The 26,596-nt window shown below is 36.4% G+C and overlaps 1 protein-coding gene across 3 annotated transcripts in view; it reads left to right on the plus strand.

The window, feature by feature from the left end:
- ATP11B (ATPase, class VI, type 11B) overlaps nucleotides 1-26,596 on the plus strand; it is a 140,375-nt gene that overhangs the window by 93,990 nt on the left and 19,789 nt on the right. For all 3 annotated transcript variants that reach the window (XM_010855636.1, XM_010855635.1, XM_010855638.1), the window contains 8 exons: nucleotides 2,588-2,690; nucleotides 5,853-5,998; nucleotides 7,423-7,482; nucleotides 9,096-9,223; nucleotides 10,693-10,831; nucleotides 23,126-23,191; nucleotides 23,705-23,808; nucleotides 25,048-25,213. In XM_010855636.1, coding sequence (XP_010853938.1) covers nucleotides 2,588-2,690; nucleotides 5,853-5,998; nucleotides 7,423-7,482; nucleotides 9,096-9,223; nucleotides 10,693-10,831; nucleotides 23,126-23,191; nucleotides 23,705-23,808; nucleotides 25,048-25,213 — 912 coding nt within the window. The remainder of the gene's footprint in view (nucleotides 1-2,587; nucleotides 2,691-5,852; nucleotides 5,999-7,422; nucleotides 7,483-9,095; nucleotides 9,224-10,692; nucleotides 10,832-23,125; nucleotides 23,192-23,704; nucleotides 23,809-25,047; nucleotides 25,214-26,596) is intronic.

Below are 26,596 nucleotides of genomic sequence, written 5' to 3' on the forward strand. Positions count from 1 at the left end.
TCCTCTGCATTCAGATGCTTATATCTTTCCTTTTCTCCTTTGCTTTTCACTTCTGTTCTTTTCACAGCTATTTGTAAGGCCTCCTCAGACAGCCATTTTCCTGTTTTGCATTTCTTTTCCATGGAGATGGTCGTGATCCCTTTCTCCTGTACAATGTCACGAACCTCCGTCCATAGTTCATCAGACACTCTGTCTATCAGATCTAGTCCCTTAAATCTACTTCTCACTTCCACTGTATAATCATAAGGGATTTGATTTAGGTCATACCTGAATGGTCTAGTGGTTTTCACTACTTTCTTCAATTTAAGTCTGACTTTGCCAATAAGGAGTACATGATCTGAGCCACAGTCAGCTCCCAGTCTTGTTTTTGCTGACTGTATAGAGCTTCTCCATCTTTGGCTTGAAAGAATATAATCAATCTGATTTCATTGTTGGCCATCTGGTGATGTCTATGTGTAGAGTCTTCTCTTGTGTTGTTGGAAGAGGGTGTTTGCTATGACCAGTGCGTTCTCTTGGCAAAACTCTTATTAGCCTTTGCCCTGCTTCATTCCGTATTCCAAGGCCAAATTTGCCAGTTACTCCAGGTGTTTCTTGACTTCCTACTTTTGCATTCCAGTCCCCTATAATGAAAAGGACATCTTCTTTGGGTGTTAGTTCTAAAAGTTCTTATAGGTCTTCATAGAACCGTTCAACTTCAGCTACTTCAACATTACTGGTTGGGGCATAGGCTTGGATTACCATGATATTGAATGGTTTGCCTTGGAAACGGACAGAGATCATTCTGTCGTTTTTGAGATTGCATCAAAGTACTGCATTTCGGACTCTTGTTGACCATGATGGCTACTCCATTTCTTCTAAGGGATTCCTTCCCATAGTAGTAGATATAATGGTCATCTGAGTTAAATTCATCCATTCTAGTCCATTTCAGTTCGTTGATTCCTAGAATGTGGACATTCACTCTTGCCATCTCCTGTTTGGCCACTTCCAATTTGCCTTGATTCATGGACCTGACATTCCAGGTTCCTATGCAATATTGCTCTTTACAGCATTGGACCTTGCTTCTATCACCAGTCACATCCACAGCTGGGTATTGTTTTTGCTTTGGCTCCATCCCTTCATTCTTTCTGAAATTGTTTCTCCACTGATCTCCAGTAGCATATTGGGTACCTACTGACCTGGGGAGTTCCTCTTTGAGTATCCTATCATTTTGCCTTTTCATACTGTTCATGGGGTTCTCAAGGCAAGAATACTGAAGTGGTTTGCCATTCCCTTCTCCAGTGGACCAATTCTGTCAGACCTCTCCACTATGAGCCATCCGTCTTGGGTAGCCCCATACAGCATGTCTTAGTTTCATTGAGCTGGTGGTCCCTGTGATCAGATTGGCTAGTTTTCTGTGATTATGGTTTCAGTGTGTCTGCCCTCTGATGCCCTCTCTTAACACCTACCATCTTACTTGGGGTTTCTGTTACTTTGGATGTGGGGTATCTCTTCACGGCTGCTCTAGCAAAGCGCAGCCACTGCTCCTTACCTTGGACGAAGTCGCCCCTCCTGACCTTGAACATGGAGTAGCTCCTCTCAGCCCTCCAGCATCCATGCAGCCACTGCTCCTTGGACGTGGGGTTGCTCCTCTCGGCCACCGACCCTGACCTGGGATGTGGGGTAGCTCCTCTCGGCCACCGCCCCTGAGCTCGGGCGTGGGGTAGCTCTTCTTGGTCGCCGCCCCTGACCTCGGGCATGGGGTAGCTCCTCTCAGCCGCTGCCCCTGACCTTGGACGTGGGGTAGCTCCTCTCGGCCGCGCAGTCCGTTGCAGCCGATGTGGTTCTGCGCGGTCTGTAGTTAGGAAATATTTAATGTTCAGCTATGATTCAAGTGAAAACCTATACAAATATTTTTTGTAACTGAAACTGTCACAAGTATATGCTTTGAAATATACATCTAAACATATTATTTCACATGTAGAGCTAATAAACTGTACATCCAGGTGTGTTTTTTTTTTTTTTTTTTTGGCTTCATGGGGTTTTATTACAGTGCCTGTTTTATTATTATAACCCTTATACCCCAGTCTGTGGACATTAAACTGGAGACCAAACAGACCTAATGCCTAAATCCTTTAGAAAAGTACATTCAAGTATTCCAAAGAAACCTTTCTTTAGATTTCATTGAATTTAATTTTGATGGCTTTTTAAATTTTTAAGAAACTTTATTACAAGAGAAAATAAATATCTTTCCTCTGTATCAAATGAAAATAATTTCTTGAGAGAAAAAAATTGCCTGACAAAGTTCAATTAATTGTAGTTAATTTTTTACACAATTATTAAGCTTTTTATAAATTTAAGCTGTGTTTAACAGATTCTTACATCCCATCATAAAATCCAAAGACCACAATCTGTTTTGTTGTCATTTCTGAAAGACATTCCTAACGTCTTAATGGAGACATTCCTCAAACAGTGAACCCCAGTGCATATTACTGTCCAATGTAAAACTAATTTTTATTGTTCTTAAAGCAGATCATTTCAGATAAGTAATTTTATATAAATACAAGAAAATTGAAATTTTATTATAATTAATGAGTTGTATGTCTTTCAGGTAATAAGACTGATAAAAATCTCACCTGAGAAGCCAATAACATTGGCTATTGGCGATGGTGCTAACGATGTAAGCATGATACAAGAAGCACATGTTGGCATAGGTGATTGATATTTTTTCTTTGAACTTCTAAAGTTATAATTATTTGATGATAAATCTTTTGTAGAATAAAGTACAATGTCACATATACGAATGAAAACTAAATGCAGTGGTGTAATATATCACATCGTATTTCTGTCAGAAACCTATCATTATTAAGCCCAATATTTAGGATTTTTTTAAAATATTCATTTGGCTGCCCTGGGTCGTAATTGCAGCATGGGGGATCTAGTTACCTGACCAGGGATTGAACCCAGGCCCTTTGTTTTGGGAATGTGGCATCTTAGCCACCTGGACCACCAGGGAAGCCGCAAGATGTTTTAATTGCAAATTTTCAAGGAAATAAATACCACTAGTGAATTTTATCTTCGCCAGTTCTTCTTCCCAGTAAAGTTAGTTTAGTTTTACATGCAATTTTGTACCTTTTTAAATACTTTTACGCAGTATTTTTATCATTTTTAAATTCTAAGTTCATGATATATATAATTATTCTTATTTTAGAATATTATTATTTACTTTATACATTAGTCTAAAGATTTTGGAATGTATTTTAAAGATAATTTTAGAGACAGGAAATTATACCAAACTATAAAATTTCAAGTAACTTTCTAATTTAATAACCTTTATGCTAATTTTTTTCTATTTTTGCCTAAAATTTTTATTAAATTCAGAATACTAAAATCATTTTATTATATTTATATTACCATTCATTTCCCACTTAAACCATATTTTGACCTGTCTTCCTCAATAATTTTATTGAGGAAGCAAAAGAGAGGAGTATGGGTTTTTGTTGAAGGATAAAATTTTAGAGTTAGAAAAGAAGATAGTCCTTGCTCTGGAGTTGACTATGTGATGAATACTGATCAGGTCCCATATTTCCGTGTATCCCTCAAATCAGCTTCTTCCTCTTTGGGATAATTAACTCTTCATTTTGTAAACTTCACTTTCTTTATATTGTTTATACTGTTGTTTCCCAGAAATCTTCATGATAATTTTATAACTTATTATATCATATGTTAGAGTATAAAAAGCTACAATACTTGTAACAGTTTGATTTTATCAATAATATGATAACAGCCAGACCAGTGAACAGAATCAGTTCGGCACATCTGGAAATTTAGTATGTAACAAAGGAGATGTTTCAAATAAGTAAGGAAAGAAATTATTTGATTTAATAAAACACTGATATAACTAGTTATTTGGGGGGAAAAAGTGAGTCCCTTTCCATTGCTTATAGCAAAACAAATTCCAGATGGATTAGGATTTAAATAATTTTTGAAGGCCATAAAAAATAATAGACTTTAGTGAATAATCCTGTTATTTGAAGTATGGAAGGATCTTTTAAATACAAAACCAAAGAAAGCAAGGAACTGAAAAGGAAAAAGATCAACATGTGTGACAGAAGTAAATACTTACATAAAAAAATTTTAAAGACAAACTAGTAAAGAATATTTGTAAAATAGATGATAGTATTCCTATTATGTGAGGTCTTAATTTAAGGAGAATAAGAAAAACACTCTAGTAGAAATCTCCGTAATAATCAAAAAGTAAGTTAAAATTGCCTGTCAGATTGGCAAAAAAAAAAACCCTGAAATGGACAAGGGTATAGACTTCCCAGGTGGCACTGTGGTTAAAGAACTCCCCTGCCAATGCAGGAGATGCAAGAGATGGGGGTTCAATCCCTGGATCAGGAAGATACCCTGGAGTAGGAAACGGCAACCCTCTCCAGTTTTCTTGCCTGGAAAACTCCATGGATAGAGGAGCCTGGTAGACTACAGTCCATGGGGTCATAAAGAGTTGGACACAACTGAGCACACAAGCATGTAGATTAACAAATGCCCTTAAATGATGTTAGTGGGCACGTAAATTGGTACACCATGCATTATTATATATAACAATTTTAAATGTGTGCCCTTTGGACTTCCCTGGTGGTACAGTGGATAAGAATCTGCCTGCCAGTGTAGGGGATGTGGTTTCAATCCGTAGTCCAGGAAGATTCCACATGATACAGAACAACTAAGCCTGTGCACCAAAACTGCTGATCTCTCGTGCCACGACTAGTGAAACCCTCATGCTCTAGGGCACAAGAGCCACAACTAATTGAGCCCACATGCTCCAGCTTACGAAGCCCATGCTCCTAGATCCTGTGCTGTGCAATGAGAGAAGCCATTGTAATGAAAAGCCTATGCACCACAGCAAACAGTAACTCCCACTTGCTGTACCTAGTGAAAGCCTGTGCATAGCAAAAATAAAATGTGTGCCCTTTGACCTAGTGACTAGGCCTCCAGGAATTCCTTTTAAGAAAATAAATGACTATGTTAGCAAGCACATATGTCCATATGTAGTAAGTAAACAATGTCCATAATGTAGAAAGTGATGAAAGCAGATTACAAAACAAATAATCCCATCTTTATGTACTTATTTGTATGTATGTTAAGTGAACATACATGAAATATGCATAAGAAAAACTTCTAAGAGTATATAGACCAGAAATATGTGGTTTACTCTAGGAGCTGTGAATACAGATGATTGTCTTTACATTTTGGAACATTTTCATCCTTTTATGACAAAAATAGAAAATTTTAATTTTGAAAAAATAATTTTTTCAATCCTGGTTTCACATTGAAAAAACAAACTTGGAAATAACTTTTGAAACCTAATGAACTATAGTAACCTCAAAAAAAGTGCTCATATTTGTGAGATAAAATTATGTACTGATTTCAAGTAATATTGTACATTTTTCTTTTAAAAAGCACACTGAGTTTTGTGTGAGAGTTTTAAAACTGTTAAACATGGTTATTTTGACTTGATTCAGCATATTTTTTGTCCTTGGAAATAGAGATATGAAAGCTGTTTTATGGCATTCTCTTCATTAGAATAAAAAAATGTTCTTAGATCCTGAACTTTTAATATTTTATATCAATTTTATTCTAATTCTTTGAAGATTGATGTTACATGCCTAGTATATGTTATAGCTTTGTATTAATTACATATTTGATATAAATAGAGCAACCTTTTGGGAATCTATTGTCTACTATAATTTAGGATATAGTGATCCTAAATCCAGGTTCAGCTGCTACAGATAATTAAGGTATTTTCAGGCATATCTTAAAATTTACGTTTACCAATTATCAGTGAACTAACCTTTTTATCCCCTGTATTACAGGAATCATGGGTAAAGAAGGAAGACAAGCTGCAAGAAACAGTGACTATGCAATAGCTAGATTTAAATTTCTCTCCAAATTGCTTTTTGTTCATGGTCATTTTTATTACATTAGAATAGCTACCCTTGTACAGTATTTTTTTTATAAGGTGAGTTTCATGGAGATATTTTAGAGTTAATTGATAACAGTATTTGAGGTTTCAGTTTAAGGAATGTTATTAATATTACCATACAAATTAGTCTGAAATTTTTTTCTATAAGTCAAAATAATAGTCTATGGCATATACTTTTATTATTTTATCATAAATCTAATGTGTACTCACAGAAAGCAAATCAGTGGTTGCCTGAGGCCAAGAGTGTGAGTGATAGAATTGACTAGAAAAGTATATGGGAGAACTTTGCTTGACAGAAAAGTTCTTTAACTTGATTGTGGTGGCGGTTACATGGATGTATGAATTTGTCAGGACACATCAAAATTCATACTTATTTTATTCCATGTAAATTAGAACATGAATGGTTTGATTTCTTTATTGTTATTTTGTCCGGAACCAGTAGTAAGTTTTAATTTTATCTCCAATATTGTGATTTTAAGCAGAAGTTCTTAATCTTTTTTGGGCCATGAATGACTGGTAGTCTAGTAGTATAAACTACTCAGTATAGGGATTTTAGATGTATAAAATAAAATGCATAGAATTACAAGGAAGCCAATTATGTTGAAATATTGTTCTATCTCTTGACCCTTTGGGCAAAGATGGGATTATTTGGAACCAATGTTAAGCGCCTCTGAATACCAAGACATTTACTACATCAGAGTGTTCTGTGTTGCATGCATTTCTATAATTAGTAGCTGCAGCCCAATGAAAGAACACAGGTAGATTGTATAATGCTAATAGACGATGTTGGCAGTTTTTTCTTAGCTTATTATAACAACTTTTGCTGTGACCTGGGCTTCCCTGGTAGCTCAGCGGTTAAAGCGTCTGCCAGCAATGCGGGAGACCCGGGTTTGATCCCTGGGTTGGGAAGATCCCCTGGAGAAGGCAATGGCACCCCACTCCAGTATTCTTGCCTGGAGAATCCCATGGACGGAGGAGCCTGGTGGGCTACAGTCCATGGGGTCGCAGAGTCGGACACGACTGAACGACTTCACTTTCACTTTCAAGGCTTTTGTAATGGAACAAGATTTTGATCACTCCATTTATTGTATTTTAAATATTTTTGCATTTTAAAGTAATTTTAGCCCTAAAGTTTAAGTAAACCTTCCTAATTGTATTTTGTATGAAAAGTATTGAATAATAGTTATAAATTCAAAATTATCATATTGTTTGGCAATGATAGGAGTCAAAGGTATTTTCATTCTGACATTTGCAGTGCTTCATAGACTACTTTTAGGCATTTTTTAATAAAATGGGATTCTTATTTTCCTATTTTTGTATGGACAAGTTCTTATGGGCAGATCTACTTACCATATCAACTGAGATTATTTTCTGGACTCTTTAATAAAAGTCATTTTTATAAATCATTTCTCATTTAGACTTAAATATTTCAATTATTTCCATTTAATCTTGTTTTTCAGAATGTGTGCTTTATTACACCCCAATTTTTATATCAGTTCTACTGTTTGTTTTCTCAACAAGTAAGTAAATAGAGTCTTTTGTTTTATCCTTTTAGATAAAGAGTAGAGTATATGTGTTCAGGTTTTGTTAAATACTTGGAGGGACCTTTTCTATTTTTCCTAGTCCTACAGATAACTAACTAGACATAACTTTTCTTATAGTATATTTAATTAGCTTAGCGTCAGTATTTCTTTTTTCTGATTTTGAGTTTGAAGTGAGTGTGAATACCAAAAAAATATTTTAACTGTGGATGCTTTTTTTAAAAAATAGATATTATTACTCTTAATAGCTAATGAGAGGACTTTGCTATTTTCAACTTATGTATAGTACTTCTATAAAATTCATATCAAGCCAGGCCCCATAATTGTTGGAAGATTACATCATTATTTATTTTTTGACTCATAGAATTTTTTTAAGATTTGAAAGAAACATAGTGATTGAGTCCAGGGATGACATATAGGTTTCATCTCAGAAGGTAAATAATTAAATGGAGGTTCCAAGAGTGCTATACTGAAAAGGGTTCTGAAGCTATATGACTGTATGCTCACAGGGAAAACTTTGTCATAGGTTAACAGTAGCTATAATGAACACTTGGTGGGTCTTTTCTTTGTACACATGTCACACAGAGAAGGAAACTGAAATCCATAGGGATTAAGTAACTTGCCCAGGATTACATAGTTAATAACTAAACCATGCTTGGACCTATTGCTTCTGACTACTTGAGCACCCTTCTCACATATCATACTCAGCATCTCTAATTGATCAAGACATTTGTTCTAATTTATTGAAAGTTTTAATTATCTTAGGTTTTGGGGGTTTTTTTAAATGAGTTTTTTCCTACCCTTAATCACCGTTTTCTCCTTTGTTTACAACCTGGAACTCTAAATTTGAGACATCTGCTTGGACATTGATTGCTAGTAAAAATGTTTTACTTGGATGAAATAGAGAATGCTGTGAGAGCATGTGACAAGAAGACTTAACCTATTTTGATTAGGTTTTCAGGGAATTTATAGTACAATCTGAGAGACAGTATCAATGTTAGTAAAAGCTATATGTGAAGAATAGGCAAAGTGCTAAGCACTTAGTACCAACAGTAGTACATATAACTGTTTAGAAGAAGCAGCTATCATCAGGAATTTGAGCCAGTGTTTTTTAAGTTTCATGGATCATGGATTAAAGAAAGTGTAGGACTTAGGTTGGAAGACAAAGCTATGAAAGCAAAACTATATGTGTAGCGTATCAAAGGAATAATAACAAGCCTAGGACACATGTAAGAGAATTGTGTAAAATTACATCCCAGTGGTCAAATTAGAATGTCTTGAAATATAGATCCATCTGACTGTAATAGCAGAATCACGTGACATAACAAAATATTCCAATTTCCACAAAGAATATAAATGTAGAAACATTATGTTTATATAAGAAACCAGTTCAGTTTAGTTGCTCATTCGTGTCCGACTCTTTGTGACCCCATGAATCGCAGCACACCAGGCTTCCCTGTCCATCATACTATAATGGATTCAGTGTAAACTGAAAATATGTAATTTTTATGATGCTTCTTTGTAATTATATGAATAAGTATAATAGTAATGTAGTCTAGAGTCTACAAATTCCTACAAATTTCTCTTTCTAGACACTATATGACAGCGTGTACCTGACTTTATACAATATTTGTTTTACATCCCTGCCTATTCTGATATATAGTCTGTTGGAACAACATATAGACCCTCATGTATTACAGAACAAACCCACCCTCTATCGGTAAGTGTTTTCCAATATTAAATGTCCATACCACCTCTTGCAACAAGTAGTACATTATATTTCAATAGTTATCCATTTTTAAAAGTATCTTAAAAATAAGCAAGTATATCAGGCAGTTTCTTGGTGATTAATGTCTTACTAAAGGAAGTACTTAAGTTCTCGTATGATTTATAGGTGTTGAACATTGAAGAGAATATTTGAATGATTTTTCCAATGTTTTTAGGAATGAATAGTTTGGTCCTAGGAATGCATTGAGCAGTTGCATAATTTGCACTTACTGTTTTAAACCAATAATACTCTGTTTCATGGGTACACACAAAAGTTATTCATTACTTAGTTGTCTCTAGAGTTCCTAAAAAATAGTTCGTGTTCTAACCCTGCCAAATTTATGGGTAGTAATTGATGCAAAATATAGAGTTGAGGCCATTAAATCCCATCCCAGGCCCCCTGGGTTTTCAGGACTAACTTATGATTACCATATTTACTTGACCTTTACGCTTATAGAGATATTCAGTTATCCAGAAATGGCAGTAACTTACCTTGATTTCCCAGGATATCTAGGGCTAGGCTTGACCCAAGATTGTGCATAGTTGTTTAGTCGTGTCTGACTTTTTGCAACCCCATGGACTATAGCCCGCCAGGCTTCTCTGTCCATGGGGATTCTCCAGGCCAGAATACTGGAGTGGGTTGCCATGCCCTGCTCCAGGGTATCTTCCCAAGCCAGGGATTGAACCCAGGTCTCCCGCGTTGCAGGAAGGTTCTTTATCATCTGAGCCACCAGGGAAGCCCAAGAATACTGGAGTCGGTAGCCTGTTCCTTCTCCAGGGGATCTTCCCAGCCTATGAATTGAACCAGGGTCTCCTTCATTGCAGGCAGATTCTTTAGCAGCTGAGCTACTGAAGCCCTGACCCAAGATTGGCACAGACTTTTCTTCTCATAATAGCTGTTGATAGATTGTGAACTCAGTTAGGAACCTCAGTGCTGAACCTAGCTCACATGACTCCACCATAAAGAAATAATCATGGCTGAGTTATAACAGAATATAACAGAATTTGACAAAGAGGGAATTCCCAGGCAGTCCAGTGGTTAGGATTCTGGGCTTTCACTACCAGGGGGCCAGGTTCAATCCCTGGTCAGGAAACTAAGATCCCATAAGGCACACATTAGGGCCCAAAAAAAAGTAATAGCAAAGAAATAGCAACTTTACACAATTAAACTGAAGAATTATGCCCATATCATACTTCCTTATCAAATGAGAAATTGTATGTGAATATGAGAATTATAAGCTATTACACAGCTGTATGATTTACAAGCAGTGGTTTGTAAATTAGGTTTTGTTCTTCTAAAATTTGTAAGCAATTTTAAATTAAAAAGCCATCTTGTTTTTTAATTATCAAATGGTAATAATTATTTAGTAGATAAATAATAAGTCCTGATGTATTTTTTTTCTCTTTTTTTTAAATTTGCAGAGACATAAGTAAAAACCGTCAATTAAGCATGAAAACATTTCTTTATTGGACCACCTTGGGTTTCAGTCATGCCTTTATTTTCTTTTTTGGATCCTATTTTCTCATAGGGAAAGATACATCTCTGCTTGGAAATGGCCAGGTAAAATATACAGTTTTTTACCCAATGTTTTTAATAATTAATGTAGTTTGGCTTTTGATAACTTTCTGTCATAAAAAATAAAGTAAAATTACATTTAAGTTATAAAGTTGTATATATTAAAATGTAATTATTAAAAGGTATTAACTTATTTTTAATCAAATTTCATACAAATGAAAATTAAAACAGAAAGGCAGTGCAGTGTAATTTTAATGTGAAACTCGAATTACCTAAGTAGTTTTGCGGGTTCAAAAATTAATTCATATAAGGGGATATATTCATTCCATTGCATGCTGTTCACTTCAGGATTGTGTTTTAATAATAGCTACTGTTTATTTAGTACTTAATATTGTGCTCAGTGCTTTACATGCTGCATTTCCATTAATCCTCACAGTAATTCTATTGGCTTTTTCAAATGAGAAATAGAGACAATGTCTAGGGTTTTGTTTTTAAATGGATGTATATTTTTTTTTTGGTAAGCTTAAAAAGTGCTGCTGTACTCTTTAGTGCACACCAGCAATCCTGAAGATGTCAAGTTACAGTTTAGAATGGTCATATTTCTGAAATTTAAAATTGGAAAGGAGTGCCACACAGTTTGTTGCTTCTGTGTCCTGACTGGAATGCTCATGTTGAGAGATTCTTTGCAGAACTAGGCCTCTCTCTCTAGGCTTAACTAGATAGGTTAGGAAGGAAAGAAATAACAACTGTAGTCCTGTGATAGACTGAAAATACTTGTCACCTTTCAGTTCAGTTCAGTCGCTCAGTCGTGTCCGACTCTTTGCGACCCCATGAATCGCAGCACACCAGGCCTCCCTGTCCATCACCAACTCCCAGAGTTCACTCAGACTCACGTCCATCGAGTCAGTGATCCCATCCAGCCATCTCATCCTCTGTCGTCTCCCTCTCCTCCTGTCTCCAATCCCTCCCAGCATCAGTCTTTTCCAATGAGTCAACTCTTCGCGTGAGGTGGCCAAAGTACTGGAGTTTCAGCCTCAGCATCGGTCCTCCCAAAAAACACCCAGGACTAATCTCCTTCAGAATGGACTGGTTGGATCTCCTTGCAGTCCAAGGGACTCTCAAGAGTCTTCTCCAACACCACAGTTCAAAAGCATCAATTCTTCAGCACTCAGCCTTCTTCACAGTCCAACTCTCACATCCATACGTGACCACTGGAAAAACCATAGCCTTGACTAGACGGACCTTTGTTGGCAAAGTAATGTCTCTGCTTTTGAATATGCTATCTAGGTTGGTCATAACTTTCCTTCCAAGGAGTAAGCGTCTTTTAATTTCATGGCTATAGTCACCAACTGCAGTGACTTTGGAGCCCAAAAAACAAAAGTCTGCCACTGTTTCCCCATCTATTTCCCATGAAGTGATGGGACCACATGCCATGATCTTCGTTTTCTGAATGCTGAGCTTTAAGGCAACTTTTTCACTCTCCTCTTTCACTGTCATCAAGAGGCTTTTTAGTTCCTCTTCTCTTTCTGCCATAGGGTAGTGTCATCTGCATATCTGAGGTTATTGATATTTCTCCCGACAATCTTGATTGCAGCTTGTGCTTCTTCCAGCCCAGAGTTTCTCATGATGTACTCTGCATAGAAGTTAAATAAGCAGGGTGACAATATACAGCCTTGACATACTCCTTTTCCTATTTGGAACCAGTCTGTTGTTCCATGTCCTGTTCTAACTGTGCTTCCTGACTTGCATATAGGTTTCTCAAGAGTCAGGTCAGGTGGTCTGGTATTCCCATCTCTTGAAGAATTTTCCACAGTTTATTGTGATCCACACAGTCAAAGGCTTTGGCATAGTCAATGAAGCAGAAATAGATGTTTCTCTGGAACTCTCTTGCTTTTTCGATGATCCAGCGGATGTTGGCAATTTGATCTCTGGTTCTTCTGCCTTTTCTAAAACCAGCTTGAACATCTGAAAGTTCACGGTTCACATATTGCTGAAGCCTGGTTTCGGGAATTTTGAGCATTACTTTACTAGTGTGTGAGATGAGTGCAATTGTGCGGTAGTTTGAGCATTCTTTGGCATTGCCTTTCTTTGGGATTGGAATGAAAACTGACCTTTTCCAGACCTGTGGCCACTGCTGAGTTTTCCCAATTTGCTGGCATATTGAGTGAGCACTGTCACAGCATCATCTTTTAGGATTTGAAATAGCTCAACTGGAATTCCATCACCTCCACTAGCTTTGTTCGTAGTGATGCTTTCTAAGGCCCACTTGACTTCACATTGCAGGATGTCTGGCTCTAGGTGAGTGATCACACCATAGTGATTATCTGGGTTGTAAGATCTTTTTAGTACAGTTCTTCTGTGTATTCTTGCCACCTCCTCTTAATATCTTCTGCTTCTGTTAGGTCCATACCATTTCTGTCCTTTATCGAGCCCATCTTTGCATGAAATGTTCCCTCGGTGTCTCTAATTTTCTTGAAGAGATCTCTAGTTTTTCCCATTCTGTTGTTTTCCTCTATTTCCTTGCATTGATCACTGAGGAAGGCTTTCTTATCTCTTCTTGCTATTCTTTGGAACTCTGCATTCAGATGTTTATATCTTTCCTTTTCTCCTTTGCTTTTCACTTCTCTTCTTTTCACTTGTTACCTTTAGTTTCTGTTTTCTGCTGGCAATACTTAAGAACTCCAAAATATATTTGCTGTTGGGAGAATATGACGTTTTATCTGTGCAACAAACATTTATTGAGGACTAGCCATTCCCATGTCAGAGAAGGCAATGGCACCCCACTCCAGTACTTTTGCCTAGAAAATCCCATAGACGGAGGAGCCTGGTAGGCTGCAGTCCATGAGGTCGCTAGAGTCGGACACAACGGAGCGACTTCACTTTCACTTTTCACTTTCATGCATTGGAGAAGGAAATAGCAACCCACTCCAGTGTTCTTGCCTGGAGAATCCCAGGGACGGGGAAGCCTGGTGGGCTGCCATCTATGGGGTCACACAGAGTCGGACACCACTGAAGCGACTTAGCAGCAGCAGCAGCCATTCCCGTGTACTATACTAGTGCCTAGATTTATGAGAGAAACTAACACACTCGGTTATAGAGCTTAGAATCTTGTGAGAGATACCGGAAATGAGCAATTGAAATAACACAATATTCAAGGGCATAAAGGAAATGAATTTCAATTTTAGGCTTTAACCATGCAAATCCCTTTAGGATGTAGAATAGGAACATACATATTATTGCCACTTGTGAGGGCATGCTTAGCCAGGTTTGGAATCTAGTTTGTGTAGCATGAATGTTAACAGCATTTCCCCCAAGTAATTGAATTTTATTGAATTTTTTTCTCTGTGCCAGGTGTATTCCATGTATTAACTTACTAAATTGTAACAACAATCCTATATGAGGAAAATATATGTTACTTTTTTCGTATTAGAAAAGTAATCTCAGGTTAAGAAACTTGCCTCAAGTCACATAGTAAATAAATTACAAAAGTATAATTCAATATTATATAATTGATATATAATATTCTATATTATACAGTATAAATATGTATAATGTCAAAGCCTGTATGCTTTGCCATGATCCTAAATTCTGTTGAGAAACAATTATTAGCCTGGTACACTTCTGTGCAGTATTACCACCTGTGCAAGGACCATCAAATATATATATATATATATATTTATTTGCCTGTGCTAGGTCTTGGTTGCTGCTCACAGGCTTTGCAGTGAGCAGGGGCTACTCTCTAGCTGCAGTGCAATGGCTTCTCATTGTGGTAGCTTCTCTTGTTGCAGAGCAGGGGCTCTACAGTGTGGTCTTAGTAACAGTTGTGGCCCATGAGCTTAGTTGAGTCTTTGCATGTGGGATCTTTCTGGACTGTGAATCGAACCTGTGTCCCTGCATTGGCAGGCAGATTCCTAACCAATGAATCACCAGGGAAGTTCAGTCATCAAATATATAAATATATGAATGAGCATGCCCATTTCCACCTAAAATACTGGGCCAAAAATGGGACAGAATAAACAGGGGGAAAAGTTAAGAAAAAAGGAAGATGTCATTGGATAAAAAAGAATTTAAAGAGATCTCTTTTGTGCTAGTTACTTTTCTTCTGATTTTGAAATACTATATCCGAAAAATATACAAAAAAAAACCCCACCTGTTCTCCTTGTACCGTAATTATTCCTATCATTTTTACATATTTCTATTATTTTTTCATTAACCTCAGAATTTATATCCTCTTATTTCTCAATAACCTTATCATCATTTTCCCCTTAGTATTGCCTTAGTGATTTTTCTTATTAAAAATGCTTCAAAAATATTTTTTCATAGCTACGTAATATTCAGTTCAGTCGTTCAGTCCTGACTCTTTGCGACCCCATGAACCGCAGCATGCCAGGCCTCCCTGTCCATCACCAACTCCCGGAGTTCACCCAAACCAATGTCCATTGAGTCGGTGATGCCATCCAACCATCTCATCTTCTGTCATCCCCTTCTTTTCCTGCCCTCAATCTTTCCCAGCATCAGGGTCTTTTCAGATGAATCAGCTGTTCCCATCAGGTGGCCAAAGTATTGGAGTTTCAGCTTCAACATCAGTCTTACCAATGAACATCCAGGACTGATCTCCTTTAGGATGGACTGGTTGGATCTCCTTGCAGTCCAAGGGACTCTTGAGAGTTCAAAGGCATCAATTCTTCCACGCTCAGCTTTCTTCACAGTCCAACCCTCACATCCATACATGACCACTGGAAAAACCATAGCTGTGACTAGATGGACCTTTGTTGACAAAGTAATGTCTCTGCTTTTCAATATGCTGTCTAGGTTGGTCATAACTTTCCTTCCAAGAAGTAAGCGTCTTTTAATTTCATGGCTGCAGTCACCATCTGCAGTGATTTTGGAGCCTATTATATGGCATAAATTATTTAAGAATATTACAGTTTTGATTTGCTTCTAGTTTTTAGTGACTTTATTTTAAAATTAAATCTTGAGCATGCTTTATATGAAAGAAAAAATCTTAATGAAAGGTAAATTGTTGTTGGCCCTTTGGTATAAAAGTTTTTTTTTTTCTTTTTACCATAAGTTAACTACCATTTTTTTTAACTCAAATTGTATATCATTAAGTTCCTTCCCCTTTTAGTCTACCAGTTCTGTCACTCAGATATATGCCACTAGAAATTAATCTACGACTCCCTGCCACCAGTACTAGTAGATAACAGTGGGAAAGGGGCATATGTTACAGTCGGTCAGATTGGATTTACATCCTAGCACCTGAAGTTATCATTTGAGTGATTTGGGATGAGTTAGTTAACCTCTCTGAGACTCAGTTTCCTCCTTCAAAATTAGGAGCTTAATTACTACCTTATAGGTTTGCTGTGAGGAATAAATGATATATGTAGGGTATTAGGCATAGTGGCTAGCATACAGAAGTACTCAACCTTCAGAGTATTGTTATGATTGCTATCAAGTCTTTTTACTGAAGACCTTGTCCTACCCAATCCCATCTAGCCTACTTCTCCCACAAACTCTCTCTTTAACTGTGTAACTGCCCTTGCTGGCTCTCTCAGAACATGCAACATTCATTTCTAGTGTTCAAAGCCATTTCTGTTTCCTCTCTAGAATGCTGTTGCCTCTTTCTCTTATGACTGTCTATTCTTCAGGGTTGAGCCTAGGTTGTAATTTTGAGAAAGAAAAACCTTTTTGTATTTTTTACTACAGAACTTTTTTTTTTAAGTGTTAATGATTTTAATTACTCTTTTATACTATACATGTCATCAGCTGTTGAAACCTAATCATCAAATGATAAGAGGTCTGTGTTAAGATAGAAATATACTATTTTATATTTGTATTCCACAGAGAAGTCAGTATCTTTATTTTAATTCAAATGATTTAACCACTGTAATTGCCAATCAGGTCATTAAAGACACATATGCAATTTAATTCCTAACAGTAGATATAGATTTATTTTAATTAAAGCTTGTATGATTGAAATGTCTTTGATTATCTAGTTCATTGCATAATTTTCCTGCATATTCTCTTATTCATGAGAATATTTAAAGCACTATTAATACTCCAATCAATAGGAAATTATTCATATACAGAGAACAGAAAAATATACATTGCTTCTTACGGTATCATCCAACAATTGGTCAATGTTTAAAATGAATAATAAAGAGATAGTTTGTACTGGAGAACTGAACAACTGATTAACTCTATAGAAGGTAATTGTCTTATAGATCAATGTATAGTTAAACCTGTTACAAAATTGGAAGAAGTTATATTTTTTTTTATTATTTCTACTTCCTGGCCTCCTCTTCTCCCTTGAATGTACTCCTGTGGGACTTTCCCCCAAAGCACTCTCATCCAAACCATGTTCTTTATGGTCAGCAGCACCCATTTTATTGCTAAATCCAAGAGCGTGCCTCAGCCCTTATGAACTCAACCACTGGGTACAATTTATGAAGCCTTCCTGCCTGCCACAGTATCTTCTCTCAGTCTCTATAAGTTACTTTGGCTTCATTACCAGCTATTCCTTTTCAGTCTTTTAGGGACCATAGTAGCTGCCTTCTTCCTGCTTCCATTCTTTCCCTTCCTACTATCCATTCTCTGCACAGCAGCCCAAATGAGCTTATAAAAATGAAAAAAATTTTGGACTACCTCTTGGACTGTATTTCCTACCACCTTCCCTTTTAGTCACTCTACGCCAGCCACACTGGTTTTCTTGCTCCTTCAGACTAATTTATTCCTGTATTAGGACTTCTGCACTTGCTGTTTCTCTGCCTAGATTCTTTTCCCTCATGTGGTCATGTGGCTGAATCCCTTAATTCCTTCAGGTCTCCTGAACTATTACTGGCTTGACTCAGACTTTCTAGACCACTCCAGTAAAATCCTGTCCCTCCCACTTTCTGTCACTTCCTGTAAGTTTATTTTCTGCCTTTTCTACTAGGCAAGCTCCATGAGGTCAGGAATGTTACATTATTACTGCTTCATTCCCCAAGGTCTAGAATGGTACTTGGTATGTACCATTATTATAGATTCTCCGTTATTATATCTTGATTGGCTTTACAAGTGAATAATGAATCATCTTCTTTAATTTGAAATATATGGTTGGCTTTATTAAATAATTAGGTAGCAAATTAAGTTAAAAGAAGTGACTTAAAAACCCAAAACATTGTGTTAGAAAATGTTTTGAGCATTTGTCTCTTCCGAGCAGGAACAGATCCAGGTTTAGTAGTCTAAACCGTACTCATTTTGGCAGGCCCTCTTTAAGTGAAAAAAACATAAAACTATAATTTCAAACATAAGTATATGTGAAAATGATTGTGAGTGACATAAATAGGTTCTATTTAACACAAGCCAAATAAGCCCAACTCAGCTTCTCTTTAGCTAGATCCCCAAATCCTCTCTGCCACTCACCTCATCGCCAGTTAAACTAAATTCAAGGGGAAATCACAGAGAAATAGTCTTAAGTTATTGCTGCAGTTGAAATAAACTAGTTTGCTAATTTACCCAAAAAAGAGAATGTGAATTTGTTTTCTACAGCTCCCTCTAGGTCCTTAAATGCTCGAATTTTAAATTATTCTCTGCTTCAAAGGAAGATACACATAATTAGCCCCAATCTGGGCCCAGTAAAACCAGATACTGAGAGGTAGATATGTGTGGTTGTTACCATTTCCAGGCCCAGGTGGCCTGACTGCATTAATTAACTGTTTCCATATCACTGAAAGAGGAGCTGGCATTCTTGAGAGCCAAATTGAGTGAGATACAATGTTTTTTCAGTATTCTAAGTCATTTCTAGAGATGACGAAAGCAGGAAAAGTCAATATGACTTTTCCATTATTTTCCTCTTGACAAATAAGCTCCCCAGATCAGATCAGATCAGTCGCTCAGTCGTGTCCGACTCTTTGCGACCCCATGAATCACAGCACGCCAGGCCTCCCTGTCCATCACCAACTCCCGGAGTTCACTCAGACTCACGTCCATCGAGTCAATGATGCCATCCAGCCATCTCATCGTCTGTCGTCCCCTTCTCCTCCTGCCCCCAATCCCTCCCAGCATCAGAGTCTTTTCCAGTGAGTCAACTCTTCGCATGAGGTGGCCAAAGTACTGGAGTTTCAGCTTTAGCATCATTCCTTCCAAAGAAATCCCAGGGCTGATCTCCTTCAGAATGGACTGGTTGGATCTCCTTGCAGTCCAAGGGACTCCCAAGAGTCTTCTCCAACACCACAGTTCAAAAGCATCAATTCTTTGGCGCTCAGCCTTCTTCACAGTCCAACTCTCACATCCATACATGACCACAGGAAAAACCATAGCCTTGACTAGACGGACCTTTGTTGGCAGAATACCCTCAAATAAAGGGACATTAATGTTTCATTGTTGATGGTAAGAACCATTATTTATTGGTTACTTTTTTACCTTTTAAGCTATTTGTTTTTTAATTGAAGTATAGTTAACTTATAGTGTTGTTAGTTTCACATGTATAGCATAGTGATTCAGTTGTATGTATACATATATATATTCTTTTTCAGATTCCCATTATAGGTTATTACAAGATCCCTGTGCTATACAGTAGGTCCTTACTGTTTACCTGTTTTATATATAGCAGGGTGTATATGTTAATCCCAAACTTCTAATTTATCTTCTCTCCCCACCCAACCCTGCTATCCCCTTTGGTAACATAAGTTTGTTTTCTGTGTCTGTGAATCTGTTTCTGTTTTATAAACAATTTCATTTATATCTTTTTTTTTTAGATTCTGTGTATGTGACATCATATGATATTTGTCTGACTTACTTCACTTAATATAATAATCTCTGGGTGAATCCATGTTACCAAAAATGGCATTATTTCATTATTTTTTATGGCTAAGTAATATTCCATTGTGTATATACACCACAGCTTTATTCATTCATCTGTCAGTGGACATTTAGGTTGCTTCTGTGTTTTAGGCTATTGTAAATAGTGCTGCTATGGACATTGGGGTTCATGTGTCTTTTCAAAGTAGTTTTCTCTGGTTATAAGCCTAGGATTGGGATTGCAGAATCATATGATAACTGTTTTTAGCTTTTTAAGGACCATTATTCTCCACAGTGGCAGCATTAATTAAATTCCCACCAACAGTGTAGGAAAGTTCTGGCATGGTGGCTCTTTGTTGCACTATGTGGGCTTTCTCTCATTGCGGAGCATGGGCTCTAGATCACCAGGCTCTGGTTGCAGCATGCAGGCTTAGTTGTCCCTAGGTATGTGGGATCTTATTTCCTGGACCGGGGATTGAACCCACATCCCCTGCATTGCAAGGCATGTTTATAACCAGTGGACCACTAAGGAAATCCTTCTGTAGACTTTTTAATAATGGCTAGTCTGGCACTGTTAGGGGATTCCTCATTAATGAAATTTTGATTTGCATTTCTCCTATAATTAGTAATATTGAACAATTTTTAATATGCCTGTTGACCATCTGTGTGTTTTCTTTAGAGAAATGTCTACTAGGTCTTCTGCCCATTTATTTATTTTTTTTATAATTAAGCTGTATGAGCTGTTTGTATATTTTGGAAATTAATCCCTCATCTGTAGCATCATTTGCAGATATTTTCTCCCAGTTCATAACTTGTCTGTTTGTTTTGTGGATGGTTTCCTTTGCTGGCAAAAGCTTTTAAGTTTAGTTAGGTCCCATTTGTTTATTTTTGTTTTTATTTCCATTACTTTAGGAGACAGATCCAAAAATGTATTTCTGCATTTTATGTCAAAGTGTTCTGCCTATGTTTTCTTCTAGGAATTTTACGTTTAGGTCTTTACTTTCTTTAGATTTTATTTTTTTATATGGTGTTAGGGAATGTTCGGAGAAGGCAGTGGCACCCCACTCCAGTACTCTTGCCTGGAAAATCCCATGGACGGAGGAGCCTGGTAGGCTGCAGTCCATGGGGTCGCTAAGAGTCAGACCTGACTGAGCAACTTCACTTTCACTTTCACTTTCATGCATTGGAGAAGGAAATAGCAACCCACTCCAGTGTTCTTGCCTGGAGAATCCCAGGGACGGGGGAGCCTGGTGGGCTGCCGTCTATGGGGTCACACAGAGTCGGACATGACTGAAGCGACTTAGCAGCAGCAGCAGCAGGGAATGTTCTAATTTCATTATTTTACATGTAACTGTCCAATTTCCCAGCACCACTAATTGAAGAGGTTGTCTTTTCTCCATTGTATATATTTGCCTCCTTTGTCATAGATTAATTAGACCATTGGTGCGTGGGTTTATTTCCAGGCTTTCTGTCCTGTTCCACTGATCTGTGTGTCTGTTCCACTGATCTATATGTCTGTTTTTGTGCCAGTATCATACTGTTTTGATTACATTAGCTTTGTAGTATAGTCTGAAGTCAGGGAGTATGATTCCTCCAGCTCCATTATTCTTTTCTCAAATTATTTTGGCTATTCAGGGTCTTAAGCGCTGAGTTTGTCATTTATTTTGAATTACTTAGACAAGTTTTTTTGCCATTGGAACCCATTTGTTTTTAAATGACTGGTCTTTTAAATAGTTTTTTTAAAACCAATGGTAAAGATTATGACTATTTGGTGACCTAAATTGACATAAAATTCTGGTTATGCTCTTATTTGTGGAAATTAAATCCTGATATTCTTTGGGGAATCTGCAAATCTGCATTTTTAATAGGAGAAGGCAGTGGCACCCCACTCCAGTACTCTTGCCTGGAAAATCCCATGGGCAGAGGAGCCTGGTAGGCTGCAGTCCATGGGGTCGCTGAGGGTCGGACACGACTGAGCGACTTCACTTTCACTTTTCACTTTCCTGCATTGGAGAAGGACATGGCAACCCACTCCAGTGTTCTTGCCTGGAGAATCCCAGGGACGGGGGAGCCTGGTGGGCTGCTGTCTATGGGGTCTCACAGAATCGGAAACGACTGAAGTGACTTAGCAGCAGCAGCAGTCAGTTTTGGCTAAAAAGCCCAGGGCAATACTATCTGACTGGCATTAACCGTATTTTTACATGGAATCCTTTGAGTCATTCCACTAGCCGTTATCTTTCCTTTCAAGTGTTGGTTTTGTGTATAAATTTCTTTTTACTTGATCTTTCTATTATGTGTCCAAAATACAGTAGCAGGTATTCTCTTGTGACTTTTGGCTGGAGTGGTTTCAGAAAATAATTATAGTTGAACAGGGTTTATTATCATATTTACTGTGTGACAGGAGTAAAGCAGTTACTAACAGCTGTATCAATTCAGTTCAATTCAGTAGCTCAGTCGTGTCCGACTCTTTGCAACCCCATGAATCACAGCACACCAGGCCTCCCTGTCCATCACCAACTCCCAGAGTTCACTCAAACTCAACGTCCATCAAGTCGGTGATACCATCCAGCCATCTCATCCTCTGGCATCCCCTTCTCCTCCTGCCCCCAATCCCTCCCAGCATCAGGGTCTTTGTCCACCTCCAATGAGTCAACTCTTCGCATGAGGTGGACAAAGTATTGGAGTTTCAGCTTCAGCATCAGTCCTTCCAATGAACACCCAAGACTGATCTCCTTTAGAATGGACTGGTTGGATCTCCTTGCAGTCCAAGGGACTCCCAAGAGTCTTCTTCAACACCACAGTTCAAAAGCATCAATTCTTCAGCGCTCAGCCTTCTTCACAGTCCAACTCTCACATTCATACATGACTACTGGAAAAACCATAGCCTTGACTAGACGGACCTTTGTTGGCAAAGTAATATCTCTGCTTTTCAATATACTATCTAGGTTAGTCATAACTTTCCTTCCAAGGAGTAAGCGTCTTTTAATTTCATGGTTGCAATCACCATCTGCAGTGGTTTTGGAGCCAAAAAATATAAAGTCTGACACTGTTTCCACTGTTTCCCCATCTATTTCCCATGAAGTGATGGGACCAGATGCCATGATCTTCGTTTTCTGAATGTTGAGCTTTAAGACAACTTTTTCACTCTCCTCTTTCACTTTCATCAAGAGGCTTTTTAGTTCCTCTTCACTTTCTGCCATAAGGGTGGTGTCATCTGCATATTTGAGGTTATTGATATTTCTCTGGCAGCTTGTGCTTCTTCCAGCCAGTGTATAATTGTCACTAAAAACTATCTGTGCCACACAACTTCAAGCCTGTCTTTGAGTTTCCAGTCTGATAATGTTATCCAAAGGATCATTTATGTAATAAACATAATAATGCTTTATTGTATTTCTTCTCATTCTCCTTTAACTTTACTAATCTAGGCAGATTTCAAATGTACCTGACATAAATGATGCAAGTGATTTTCAGTAAAGAATGTGGTTATTCGTTGCATCACTTCTGTTTCAGCATCATTTTAACATGTAATACAATACTAGTTTATTCTTTATGTTTTAGATGTTTGGAAATTGGACATTTGGCACCTTGGTCTTCACAGTCATGGTTATTACCGTCACAGCAAAGGTATGATACAGAAATTAGAAGCATGGACACGTTTTGTCTATATAATTCTAATTTTCTTCATTTATTTTGTGATATAGTTTTTCTTTTTAGTCATGCATAATTTCATGGATGGCTAGTTTGATAATTCATTTTAATTTTTGTCAAATTCATTATGAATTCATTTTTTAATTCATTATTTTGGAAAGCCTCAGCTGATTTTTCTAGTCAAAGGAAAGTTAACTCCTCAATACCCACCTGTGAAATTGTGCTTCTCTATATGTAATGCAAGATAACACAAGCTGGTTTAGCCCATGGAATTGATAAAGTACTCATGAAATTTTAATGCTGCTTCCTCACAGAAGAAAAATAGTATAAACTTGAAATTGTTCAATTTCATACTAGGAGCTTTTCATTAATATTTGTCTTCTGAGGGACTTTGCCATAGGAACTTTTTAGTCACTTATTCTTGGGTTTTATCTGAGAAGTTAAAGATTTATTAATTTACATTAAGGATTTTTTAATTTATTTTTTTAGATGGCTTTGGAAACTCATTTTTGGACCTGGATCAATCATCTTGTTACGTGGGGATCTATTTTATTCTATTTTGTGTTTTCTTTGTTTTATGGAGGGATTCTCTGGTGAGTTACTATATTGTATTTTAATTATATTGATTCAACTCTAATATTTATTATGATAGGTTTGAACAAATTCTGCTCAGAATAGTTTTAAGAGCCTATTCTGATAAGAAATTTAGTTCTTTCAGTTGATCTTACTAATAAGGAAGAAAAAAGAAGCTAACAATTACTGCATTCTAGTGTTTTACCTGAGATATTACATTGATTCATCACAATAATCTTACTATCCCTTTTTTTCTATTTGGATACTGAACTGTTTAAGATCACAAAGGTTAAAAATAGGATTTACTTGAAAATTATTGTTCTTTATGCTAACCATAGTATTGATACCTCTAAATTGTTACTAATGTATATAATAAAATAAGGCACATAGAACCATTAAAGTTTCATGAAAAAGGTAACTTTATCTCTGAAAAGTAAATAGTGTGCTGTATCTTCATTGCTAAAATCAGGTATTCAGCTTCTCTGATAGATCAGAAATGAATGCTTATCCTAAAGAATCCTAAAATTCTTTGATAAGTCATGGACAACTGAAGTCCCTGAATTAGAGTATTTATATTACATTGCCTACTGTGTCTGCAAAATATTACAAAAAGCAGGTAAAAAACTTGGATTGGCTAAACATTAACTTTCATTAGGATTATAAAAGGATGCTCATGACTATCATTTGCTTTTAATCCTCTTTATTTCTTCATTTTTTCCTGTATTTCCCCATACTGCTTTGAAGTGATATGTACAAAACCCCAAAAATGGTATCTTGACAAAACCTATTACTGTGTAGAACTAGTAATATTTGTGAGTACATTTATTTTAAAATAAGTGTATAAAGAAGATCCTCTAACTAGAGCTTTTCAACCTAAAATTTTGGTTATCAACCTTATAGTTGCTTAGTAGAAAACATTTTATTACATACTTTTTCTTGCTTTTTTAACCTCTTAAGTCTGTATTACTACATAATTCTTTGGATTTCCTACCACTGGGATAGAATAAGTCAACTACTTGCCACTTCCTAATTATAAAAACTATGGTTGTCATTCAAGCGAATTAAATTGGATTTTATTTTTGACAATGAAAGTATATCACATTTTATTAGTTAATTAAATTACATTGATTTGAAATTTTGAACATTTTACCGCTGTATACCTAAAATTGTAACCTTCGAATATAGTGGTTTACTTAATGTCTTGATTTAAGAATCTGTCTTGTCAGTTTCTTCTTTTATTAATCCCACTTTCTTTGCAGGCCATTTTTGAGTTCCCAGAATATGTACTTTGTATTTATTCAGCTCCTATCAAGTGGTTCTGCTTGGTTTGCCATAATCCTCATGGTTTTTACATGCTTATTTCTTGATATTGTGAAAAAAGTATTTGACCGACAGTTCCATCCTACAAATATCGAAAAGGCACAGGTAACCACATTTTATATACAGTACCTTTTGAATTAGGAGTGTTTAATGAATAGTTGTCATTATAATTTGCTCCTGTTAGAAAATAGTAAATTAACTATTCCTGTATCAAGTATTTTGCAATATAAATGTTGTTCAATGTGATACTGTTAAAATTGTATTAAGTTTTTGACTCCTGAAAAATTATAATTTTAAAAATTTTATAGAAGTAGATTAGAAATATAAAACTATCAAGTCATATCCAAATAATAGTATAAATATATCTTAAGTAATATCACAGCATTCTATCAAATATATATAATTGGGATATATATTCATGTCTTTAGAATCATTAGAATTTCAGTAGTACTTCTTTAGGTTATATTGTTGTCAGCAGAAGAAAGAAATAGTTCTTTAACCTAAATAACTTCTACATAATGGATTTTTACAAAATATTTTCTCTCATTGAATACTCACTAAAGTATTTAAACTACAACGGGTATTAACAGTGTTTACATAGTGTTTAAGAATATGTTCTTAAGGACCTGATCGTTGTGAGTTCAGAATCCTCTTTTTACCACTGGGTAGCTCTGACTTTAAGTCTCAGTTTCCTCATGGGTAAAATTATGACAGAAGTGTCTATTTCATTGCATTTGTAATGAAGATTAAATGAAATAATTAATATTCAGATAAAGTGGATGCTCAAGAAATAAAAGCTATTTAGTGGAATGTACCATCTTTGTAATTTGACTTGTACATAACCTGGAAATACTAGTTTGTTCTGTTAACTGTACCATGGCATTGAATATATATCCTCAGGAACACATTCTAATCAACTTCTATGCCCCTGTAAACACCAAGCTTATTAATTGTTTAATGGGGGATGGGGGCTGTTGTTTTTGCATGTTTGTTGTATGCAAAGCAAATTTTTGTTTAAATTTTGGAAATTTAGTTGTGTGTTAATGCTACAAATAGAATAAGTGCTTCCTAAGTATTTAGAGATTAGTTAGGCTTCTTAAATAGTATATGGTTTTAATTTCAATTGATCATATTAACATTTCTTTAGCATTTATATGCTTTGGTCCCTCAATTCTAGCCAGTATACATTTTAACACCTTTGAAGCAGTGCAGGCATCTGAAGCCTGACAGACTTAATTCAAATACTGTTTTAACCATAGAATGTATATTCTTAAGTCACTTCCTTAGGCCTCAGTTTCTTCCTATATAAAATCAGAATAATAATTACTACCCTACATGATTGTTAGAGACAGTTAATATGAAGCACCTGGGTCTGTATGTAGTAAGTCCTCAGTAAGAACATAATTATAAGAATGATTTGGATGCTGTTCTAATACTGATCTTCAGCTGGGGCTGAAAAATTTTGCATAATCTGATTACTCTGTCTGC

The sequence above is a fragment of the Bison bison genome, unplaced genomic scaffold (genome assembly GCF_000754665.1).
Source record: "Bison bison bison isolate TAMUID 2011002044 unplaced genomic scaffold, Bison_UMD1.0 scf7180017864367, whole genome shotgun sequence".
NCBI lineage: Eukaryota > Metazoa > Chordata > Mammalia > Artiodactyla > Bovidae > Bison > Bison bison.